This window comes from Drosophila yakuba, chromosome 2L (assembly GCF_016746365.2).
Source record: "Drosophila yakuba strain Tai18E2 chromosome 2L, Prin_Dyak_Tai18E2_2.1, whole genome shotgun sequence".
Classification (NCBI taxonomy): Eukaryota; Metazoa; Arthropoda; class Insecta; order Diptera; family Drosophilidae; genus Drosophila; species Drosophila yakuba.
The window spans coordinates 12,820,858-12,831,160 of NC_052527.2; the positions used below are offsets into that span (position 1 = coordinate 12,820,858).

Consider the following 10,303-nt stretch of genomic DNA (forward strand, 5'->3'; position numbering starts at 1 on the left):
GTCGAATTCTGGAGGAAAATTTTAGCACGTTCTAAAAATATTAATACCATCTTTTCATAGTTTCTAGGGCCAATAAAAATAAGCCTTCCGACAAACTAAATTTAAATATTAACTTCAGAGATGTAAATATTAAATATTAATTGAACGGAATAAAAAATTCGAAAATTACTAGTTCCGTTTGTAGTGGTTCCAGCGATAGTTCCTGCGTCACGGAGAATAATCGTATCACGGAGTTGCTGGAAACATCGATAGTATCGCGTAAGCATCGACTTTTGTTCCACCTCTGTCGTGGATGTTTATGTGGTGCGTGTGTGGCAGAATTATTATCAAAATTATTGAAAGAATCAATTTTAAACCCCGCAGATCGTCACACTTGATAGAAAATGTCGGAAAAGAAGCGAACCCGTCGCCGCAAGGACGTAAGTGCAACCTGTTTCCAATTAGGTGGTCCTAAAGTGACTGTGCGTGTGTGGGTGCTACAGTCCATCCAATTGGCATGCCGAAAGTGTTTTGTTTTTTGTTTTGATAAAAAAGGAGAAAAAACGTGTGCTTGCCGAAAAAAAACGTAAAAATCGAATTGAAACATTACGCTGAATTGCGAGATCAGATGAGCCATTCATTATTTTAATATTATTTGTGGGGGGCGAGTTCAGTGCATGTTGCGCTGCCCTTTGGAGAAACCCCCGTGGAATGCCCCCCGCCTACAAAGGTCTATAATTAGCTTTGTGGAAAATGTCTTTGCTGCGTATTTTGATGTATCTGGAATTTCAGTTCTTCCTTTTTAACTTTTCAGTCAATTAAGTTGGGGTCTACAATACAAACAGCTGAGCTTGCAAGCTTTTGCTATCTGGCAACGCTGTAAGCCCGTCTTGTAAGCCGATCTCACTCATTCGCTCGCTCTCTCCCGCTTACCCTCTCGCTCATTACCCACACATGTCAGGTGCAGGCCCACTTATCAGCTGCTGTGCTTGTTGTTGTTGTTCGTGTTGTTGTTGGGGAAAGTTTGAGTACGCGTGTATTTTGGGCAGAGGCGGCGTTCAAGAGGGCCTATTAATAAAAGCCTTTTCACAATCTTGTGAAACTATTACCCATATCGTTATATCATTTAACAATTAGGAGTATCAATGCAGCTTGAACCCCCATGCGTGTTTCCCAACTCCGCCCCTGTTAGTATCCATGTGCTGCTGTAAGCGTGTGTTTGTTTGTTGTGGTGATCACCAGCTCGTTTGACCAGAGTCAAGATTCAATACTTTCTAGACTCTCCGAGCGAGTGCAACACGTCACGACCAAGAAAAACTACAGCCGCTTCTGGACTAGTTTTTCTATTTATTTAGATCGCAGTTTTAAAGTTATAAAAACTCTCAAAATGAGTGGCGAGGAGGAGTACTTCCAGGAGGAGGAAGAGGAGCAGGAGCAGGAAATTTACGACGATGGCACGGTACTTAGGCTCAAATAAAACCCACGTACATAATAAAGCCATCTCAACGGATTGAGGGTGACGAATACAAATTTGGTGTCGTGGCCTATATACTGCAAGCGAATATAGGCCCCCATTGAACTAATCGATCGTGAAAGTGAGTTTCTGACCTGGTTTTCGGACCTTTTTCTTTTTGCTTTCCATAGGAATACACCGAACCCGGTGCCCAGAAGGTGGACAAACCATCGAAGGATGAGAAGAACGTGGCCAAGTGGCTGAAGAAGAACGTTAAGACGAAGAAGACCAAGTTCCTGAGCCACATCGTCGAGTACTTCACCTCCAGCAAGGCCATCGACGCTCTGATGAAATCCAAATTCACCGAGGGCAGCAATCCGCTTTTCACCACCCGGGAGCAGGTAATCGAGTTTTTGGACGTGATGCTGGAGCACAAGTTCTTCCATCGCGCCAAGAAGGTGCCCGTCACTCTGGAGGAGATCAGAGGAAAGTCTGGAGGCGAAAAGAAGGCGGACAAGGAAAAGAACCAAGACAAAGAGAAGGAAAAGGATAAGGCAAAAGACGACAAGAAGGACACCGATCCGGAAGGAGATAATGGCCAAGGAGAAGGCGGTGCATCTGGCAACGAAAAAGAGAAGGAGAAAAAGGAGAAGAAAAAGCGCAAGATCCGCCTGGACATGCATCCCGAGCAGATCTTCGTGGACGGCTCCGAGGCTTACGTGTGGATATACGATCCCATTCCGCTCCATTACTGGATATTCGGCTTCATCCTGCTGCTTGGCGCCGTGGGCATTTGCCTATTCCCCCTGTGGCCACCACTGCTACGCAAGGGTGTTTACTATTTGTCCATTGCGGCTGCCGGCTTCCTTGTTTTCATTCTGGCTCTCACCATTGTACGCCTTATTGTGTTTATTATCGTGTGGGCACTAACCGGTGGCAAGCTGCACTTCTGGATCTTCCCCAACCTGACTGAGGATGTGGGCTTCTTCGCCTCTTTCTGGCCGCTATATGAGGTTTGTTTTGTGTTATTCATTTATGTTAGTTTACTAAGTTCACGTTCTCTGCAGAGCAACTATAACAGTGACGCGAATAATTCGTCCGCCAAGACCGACAAAAAATCGAAATCAAAGGACAAGAAAAAGGAAAAAGAAAGCGATGCAGAGGATACAGCTGTGGATGTGGATGCTGACGGTGATGGTGATGTGGATGCGGAGGTTTCCACGCTTGAACCAGAGAAAATCGAGCTCATTAAAGAACACGACACCGACATGGAGATCCGCAAACGTCGCAAAGTGGGAGCCGACGAATACGAGGAAGACGATGTGGATGATGAAGAACCGAAGACGCAGCCCAAGGATTCCAAAGCTGGGTAAGAAGGAACCGCTCAGTAATGACAAGGATTCCTGCTTTATTGCTCGAATTTGTATTTATAATTTCTTATATTTCCGTCGAACCTTTGGTTGTATGTTTTTCATACAGTAAACCATATTGAATAGCGCAAAAGACATACATTAACTTTAGCTTTTAATTGTAAAACTTTTGTTCCTTAATAAATAATATTGTATAATTAAAATGCATTAATCCTATTCTTGGTTTGCGTTCATAACATTATATTTCGTTTACGGAGCATGTCATTTTTAAATACATTTGTTTCGTGATTTGTAAGGGCTCATTTTATTGGTAGATGGTTTTTGTTTACTCATTTTTACGATCGTTGGTGATTTTGTTACTGGTGAAGTTCGAGGTATTCCAAAGGTTTCCAATTCGTTAAAATGTAAATAAAATTAAAATCGTGTTATCGCATCAAAGCAGAGTAAGTTTTGCATCCCATTAATTTTTATTTAACTTAATTTTTATTGTACGTACAGCTATACATTTACTTATGATAAATACTCTTACATTTTTAGTAATTTTATCATTTTTTTTTCTTTGCTTTCAGAACGCCACGCAACTCGGGATCCGATTCGGAGAGCTCGAGTAAAGATTATGAGATAATCAGTTCAAGTGAAGTCCAAAACGTTGCTGGCAACTAAGATGAAGAAATCACAATATATATTATTATTTAATGATCCACTTCTAGCTAATTGATAAGACAGAACAAGAATCACACATCAAGTACATCAGCATACACACGATTCCAAGTACAGCGAATTATAGTCCCACAAAAAATGCGATCGGTGTCGTAATTTTCGATTGATGATTTCCTAATCCGCTTTAAATTGAGCTTAGGTTTGAGGTTTTCCAATATTTTTGTTTGGAAGTAGGCGCGTGCATATGAAACAATATTTTCTGAACGCAATATTATGTAACCCAGAGACATTTGGTTTCCTACCATGCAGTTGGACCTTGTTTCGCCGCAAAAGTTCTCAAGCCGTTAAACAAACTATATATTACTTATTTGTATTCCTATGTTTGTAAATGTATACAGCAGAGCACTAGGCGGGTGCAAGAAAAGATTGCAATTGATAATAATCATAGCCAGTACGTAGATGTGAGCGCATACGTTTCTATGTGCATAAATATTTACTCTACATGTAATTAATGCAAACTAACAACTTAATGAAATTAGTAGTGTAACACGCGATTAACTATTATATAAATAAAGCTAGGCAATTCTGATCTGATGTGAGAGATATTTGAGCGTTTTTTAGTTCTTGCTCGAACGTTTTATTAAAAAATATACAACAAACAATTCGTCTTTAAAATGAAACTCGTGGTACTACTGGTATTAAAGGGATTATAACTGAAAGGAACAACATCGTATATTTAGGTTTGCTTTTCATCTATGACCACACTTATTTGAAACGTCCTTTTCCTGTGTGGAACTGTTATAAACAACTGATCTTTGGAATTGGTGGGCAATCCTTGTGGGTCTTGCTTTTGAGGTAAAGGACGTGGCCTAATAATCTCACTCCGTCCAACTCTATCTAGTGGATCGTAGACTGTGAGCTTAGCAAGAAGTTTGGCACAGGAGTTACAGCCGATCAGCCAGAAGAAAACGCCGGTCAAGGGAACATCCTTACCCTTTTGTGGAGCAGCTAGTAAGGCCAGCGGATGATTCCGCATAGGAAGTGATCTAGGGGTGCTGTTTTTGGATTATTAAATGGGTATTTATTTGAGTTTTAGTAGCTAACCTTTCCCTCGTTAAGCTGCTGTAAAAGAGAAGGGCCACGAAAGTGTTTCCTTGGGTGAGGAGATCGCCATCGAAGGTGAACTGCTTTGGTAGACCTTCCACTACTTGATGGCAATCTTCCTGCGACCAAGCGTTTTTGGTTTTCCTACCTCTATGATCTCGCTTAAAATGGGACGCAAATGTCTTCGACCTTATGAGGCATCCGCACATGTAAATGGGGCATAAAAACTCTTCTTCCAAGATTGATTCCGATGCTTGATTCACAGTATTATTTGGATGAGCTGGGTCCATTGAGATTACTTGCCAGTTCAGAGGGGGCAGTCCTTCATATTCGGTGGTTTTACAGATCATTTTGGGTTCCGATGCGGAGTCACAGTCAGTTTCTATCTTGGATTCCATAGTTAGGTCCTTTAATTCCGAGTGATTTGAGGAGTACGGATTGGCTAATAGACGTAATGGCTTTTGACTTGAACTTATTTCCATGGAGGAACTAGAAGAAGTTGATTCCTTTCGTGTATTCAAAGCAGCTTCGCTTTGTTTTGGGGGACTTAAAATAACATTTGGTGTACGTGAAGAGCTTAGATTATATTCTTCGGAAACACTTAATTTATTTGTAAATGGCTCCACAAACCTTTCAACTGAATCTGAATCAGTGGATCTTAGCAACTTTATCGGTTTACTCATTATTTTCTTGATCTTCAGTTGCAACGATTTGTCTATTTGCTTTCTTATCTCATTGCTCAGTTTTGATGAATTGTATTTTTGTATCGCTATGGGTTTCTTTTGGTAATATAAATCTTCTGAATTTTCTTTATCTTCTTTTGATCTCGAATACGTAGCATTAACTGCCTTTGGATTGGTTTCTTTTAATGGGTTCTCTTCTTTTTCCAAAATGTTCATTCCTACATCTGATGTATGCCATTTAAAGTTCTTGGCTTGCGGCTTACAAGCCTTCGACTGGCTTATATTGTTATCACTTAAGCAACTTAAATTAGCATCTATTGATTTTATTGGCAGAGACTTTCTATCCTTCACTGTTTTCATGCCAAAAATACTATCTGTCTCATACAAATTGGAAGCATCGTTGGTATGTATTATATTATTATGTGCTATTTGGTTGTCATAATGAAGCAATTTGTCATTTGGATGGTTAAAACTATCTGTTTGTCCTGCGTTGAACGATAATTCGAGTTTTTTGTATCTAATCTCGCGACTTTCGTATTTTACTGATTGGGCTGGAGGACTCGTTTTTTTGTGGATTTTAGACTGCTCCGGCAAAGGTAACTTCTTTGGACTGGCTTTATGGGGTATAGGAGTAACGTTTCCGCTATTATTATGCGAACTTTCTCCAAGATTTCGGTAAGTTAGCAGTTCGTTGGGACTAATGTCGGGCATACGAAACTCAAAGAGCGACGAAGGAGCATAGTCCGGAGGAATATACTCCTGAATATAGCCATGTATGGTTTGACCGATATCCACCAACTCCCTTACAAAGGTGGCAACTTGTACTTTGGGGATCTTGTGACACTGATGAGATACGGTCTCGAAGATTTGTATCACTCCCCAGTTGGTCGATGCCTCCTTATTAACTGGTACTTGAGATCTGAGTATATTCGTATCTTTAAGTGCGTTTCTGTGACGTTTTCCCAGACATTCGTGGTGTATCTTAGGAAGAGTATTCCTTGGTTGATCATTGATTGTGGCTGGTTTGTAAACCCTCAATGGCTTATCTTCTTTTGTTTGTAAATTTAAATATTTAAAAGTTCTATGAAATTTGAAAGCAGTCTGCGATGCGAGGGAATCCTTATGACCAATTCGTTCTCCTTTGCTTTGAATGTTTGTATTTATAGGTTGTTCTCGTAGAATGCTCTCTTTTGGGATTTCTTCAGCTGTTCTTGGCTTTGGGATACGTAGATTTTCCCTAAAAATCTCTGGGATTCCTCTTTGGTCTGCTATCTTTGGGGAATTCTCCATTTCGTGATCCACTTTTATATATTCTTGAGCTCCTGATCTTACGCTATTGAGCCTTTGCTTTATGGCGATTCCTACTTTTTTATTCAACCTGATTTCATCTGTATCTGTTTTTATAGGACTATTATGCTTTGTTTTAATTTTAGTAACCATATCTTCACGCTTCTTATGCTGTCCGCAGCGGGCACACTTATATAATGTCGGTTTGGCTTTAGCACAATCATCTTTTGTGTCACAAAACCGTTCCCAGCTAGAAGTGCTTAGTGTGTTTGAAACGGGTTTGGAATAATCGTCGTAGTGGTTTGTTTTATTTGAAGAAAATACAGTTTGCTCATTGGATACATCACTTTTCAAAGATACGGTTTCAGGGTCCTCGATGAACATGTCGTTAATCGTCTTATTAATATCCTCCAATTCAGGGACTTTGTCATCTTCGAAGATTCCATTTGAGCTTTCGGATGTCTGTGAGCAGAAGACTTGGTCCATGATGGAGCCTAAAATGGAGGATCTGTCCAGCTTTTCGGACTCTTCTGGTTTATTTTGTGGAGTGGTCTGCTGCATAGCTACCGGTTTGGAGGCCAAGTTGCTTGGTGGGCTCGTTTTATCTGAAATATGGCATTCGCTTCCAAGTTTATTAAGGGTCGTCATAAGATTTTTACGAACTGATTGCGTCATGAATAGGATCCCTGGTAGATTGTCAGCCATCGGATTCGGGATGTCCTTGGCTGCAGAAGTTGAGCTGAACTTATAGTTCAAGGATTCAATGCGATTGTTGGGCAAGTCCTGTCGTGGTTCGATGTGCAGCGATTTCGGACGATGGAGTAGATATCGTGCGCTACTCCCGACGAGAGCGTCTTCGGATGGACCTTCATACTCGTCGAAGGGGCAGAACTGGCTGGCCAGCTCGTAATCGGTGGTCTGCGAGTCCTTGGAATTGGAGCTACTCAAGCCACCACCCACTTCTCTGCCATCTGTCGAGTCTTGGCTGCTCAAGATGTTGGTTAGCACTTTGGAAAGGGGTGGCAATGGACGACTCCTGTGGCAGCGCGGCGGACGAGTGCTGTTCCTGCTCCTCTTGGAGATAGCTCCGCCAAAGGTATCCGTAATGGGACTCTGCAAGGGAATAAAGTTGCTGACAAATAGATTGCTGTAGTTCTGTAGTATGTGGTTTTTCGGATTGAAAACGGTATGGGCCATGGCCACCAGGCTGGGCATCTCCGAGCGTGGTGACTCCGTTGCTAGACGAGGAGGACGTGGTGGTGCCGTGGGCGATGGAGGTGATGAAGCCGAGGGTGATGGCGATAGCGTTGGAGATGTTGATGGTGTCGAAGGTGGCGGTGCTTTGGGCACCTGCTGTCGACGGGGCATTCCCTTCGGTTTCGAGTACAAGCCATGACGCCCCGGGTACAACGTGTTCTTCACCTCTTTGGGTGCCTCAGTACATTCCTGGCCAGCTTCTGCCCTGGCTAAGCCACCACACTTGAGGCAGTTCGTCCGGCAAATCTTCTTGGCTTTCGGCTTCTTTCCCCTAATGGCTACCTTCACCCTAGTCACTTGACCCTTTTTGGGCTCCTCCACGTGTCGTTGCTCCAGGATATGCGTCTGGCGTTGGGTGCCCTGATCTGCGTCCTCATCGCTGGAGGAGTCGGGTCCAGCCTCGGGGCGCCTGGCCAATCCGCACACCTGGCAGAGCATGTGACGGTTCACCGGGATGTGGAGCACCGCCCGCGGCAGCTTCTCGCACAGGCACCACTCCCGCGGCCATGTTAGCCCACTGGTCATGTTGTTCATGTACAACGAGTACAACTTGTAGAAGCGAAACATCAAAAGCTAGCTATTTTGATTTTTGGGGGGCCAAGCGGGTCGAGATACTTTACAAACAACCAAACGGCACATAGATTCCGGAAATTTGTGTCAGTTATGTTTTCAGAACTTTTTATTTGTACAACACATTCCTAAATATTGCCTATTTGTTTGTTGTCAACGGATACTTATAATATTTAGACATATGTTTGTTTATATGAGTGGGGTAAAATGGTAAAAGAACACAAATTGTACAAAACGTATGAGAAAAGACTTAACTGAATTTAGTAGTTTGTGGCCTTTAAAGTAACTGGCTATTAAATCACTAAATCAGATTGATCCATTCAGAACTGGCAATCAACTGTTTTCTTAATTAATTTTATTCAGTGAATATAAACCAAGTTCTACGTTATGGAATGGAATTATTAAAATTTTCCATTGTCTTTGTTTGCGGTTTCTGTAATTTGCCATTGAAGTTTGTGTGGCCGAATGGCTCTGATTGTACGTGTTCTAGCCACACTGAGTTGGGAAATTTAATTAAGTTTCTGCTGCATTTTTAATGTACGCATTCAATGGAGTGTTATTGAGTTTTTTGTACAGCTGTCCGAATAAAGCAGATTCTCCTGCGTCCTTCGAGAACCATTCACCAAATACTATTAAATGCACTATGCATACCCGCCCACTTCCTGCAAAAGGAGATTAGTTTCTAACCCTTCTAAGTGAAAATGCATGTTTCATATGCAATTACTGCTCACCGAGCGGGATTACATAGCACATACTTACATACACATGTATGTATTAACACTTAAAGTGGTCAAACACACACTGCACTTTGCCATTCAATCGTACTTGGAATTTATTTCGATTTTTACTGCAATAAATACAATGTATGCACAATGCTGCTCGGTAGCGCAAGGTGCATGCAGTTGACCCAAATTCCCGACTCCTTAGGCAGCTTCTTGTTTAATTAGCTTCTTGGCATTTGATGGATTGGAGTAATCCCCCTAACGTTCGACACCTAAGCCCGGTCATCAACGCATTTGGCAGGACCAAGTCAATAAACACATTAAAAGCGCATCGCCTTACAAAATGCTGGGCATCTTCGGCTCATTGAGCAGCTTTGGAGCAGCAAAATGGGGATTCAAGGCGTTTGGCAGCGCATTTATGCAGTCAAATCAAGCAGGTCGATAAATTATGGATCTATGGTCGCTATCCAGCCGGGAATTACTTAGCTCCTCTGTCCATTTTGAATTACACGCCGGCTGTCCGGGATTTATGCGCGCCACTGGCCATAAAAATATTATTCCCAGACTACAGACTATAGTCCCACCGAATCGGCGCCTAATTGTTCAGCATCGATTGTATTTCAATATATTCGACTTTGCGGGACACCGAGAAAAATTCTAACCTGTTATATTTCCACATTTCTTTAGTAAATTAGCTAACACAATATACAATATAGTTGTGTGGAAAGCACTTCAAGAGTTGTCTAACTTGGTGCAGCTAAAAGTAAATTCTTTAATAAATCGTAGCATACTTTGAAGCACCTTTAACCTTTTTAAACATTTAAATATAAATATAAATTTTAAAATATTTTACCATAGTTGCATTTAGCGTATAGAATGTTGTGGCTTTTTTGTCCTTGATCTTGGAAAGTGTTTCTTACCCTGTACTCGGCGGCAAAGTCACATCGATGTCTGCGATTGGAGCTGCAGAATTATTTACTCCCTGGTGAGGCATTTTAATGCGTTTTTATTGCGATACTTTTAGCGTCATTTCATTTTCGGCATTTTTCCTTGCCATGGCATTTTCATGGCCCACCCATTAAACCCCCTTTGCTTTGGCTTCGCCAGCCGTAATTTTTGTAATTTTTTGGCGTGGCTTTTAGTTGGCGTTTATTGCATTTCCTTCTGCATTTAAGGAACGCACGCCCGACCGGAAATTTAATGTGTGGTGCAACTATT

The 10,303-nt window shown here is 41.8% G+C and overlaps 2 protein-coding genes across 4 annotated transcripts; one reads left to right on the top strand and one right to left on the bottom strand.

Moving 5' to 3' along the window:
• Nucleotides 1-269: 269 nt before the first annotated feature.
• On the top strand, nucleotides 270-4,067 carry LOC6527949 (translocation protein SEC62). Of its 3 annotated transcripts, XM_002088980.3 has the most exons (5): nucleotides 285-303; nucleotides 364-419; nucleotides 1,624-2,445; nucleotides 2,500-2,801; nucleotides 3,372-4,067. In XM_002088980.3, exons 2-5 carry the CDS (start codon nucleotides 384-386, stop codon nucleotides 3,463-3,465), a joined length of 1,254 nt encoding a protein of 417 aa, XP_002089016.1. In that variant the 5' UTR covers nucleotides 285-303; nucleotides 364-383; the 3' UTR covers nucleotides 3,466-4,067. The 3 variants fall into 3 exon arrangements, with proteins under 3 accessions (XP_039226286.1, XP_002089016.1, XP_015053847.1); XM_039370352.1 differs by having other exon boundaries at nucleotides 270-419; XM_015198361.2 differs by lacking the exons at nucleotides 285-303; nucleotides 364-419 and adding an exon at nucleotides 1,252-1,438.
• On the bottom strand, nucleotides 4,068-8,501 carry LOC6527950. The gene is made up of 2 exons (XM_002088981.4): nucleotides 4,567-8,501; nucleotides 4,068-4,517 (listed from the first exon to the last, which is right to left on the bottom strand). Exons 1-2 carry the CDS (start codon nucleotides 8,358-8,360, stop codon nucleotides 4,199-4,201), a joined length of 4,113 nt encoding a protein of 1,370 aa, XP_002089017.2. The 5' UTR covers nucleotides 8,361-8,501; the 3' UTR covers nucleotides 4,068-4,198.
• Between the last annotated feature and the right edge of the window lie 1,802 nt (nucleotides 8,502-10,303).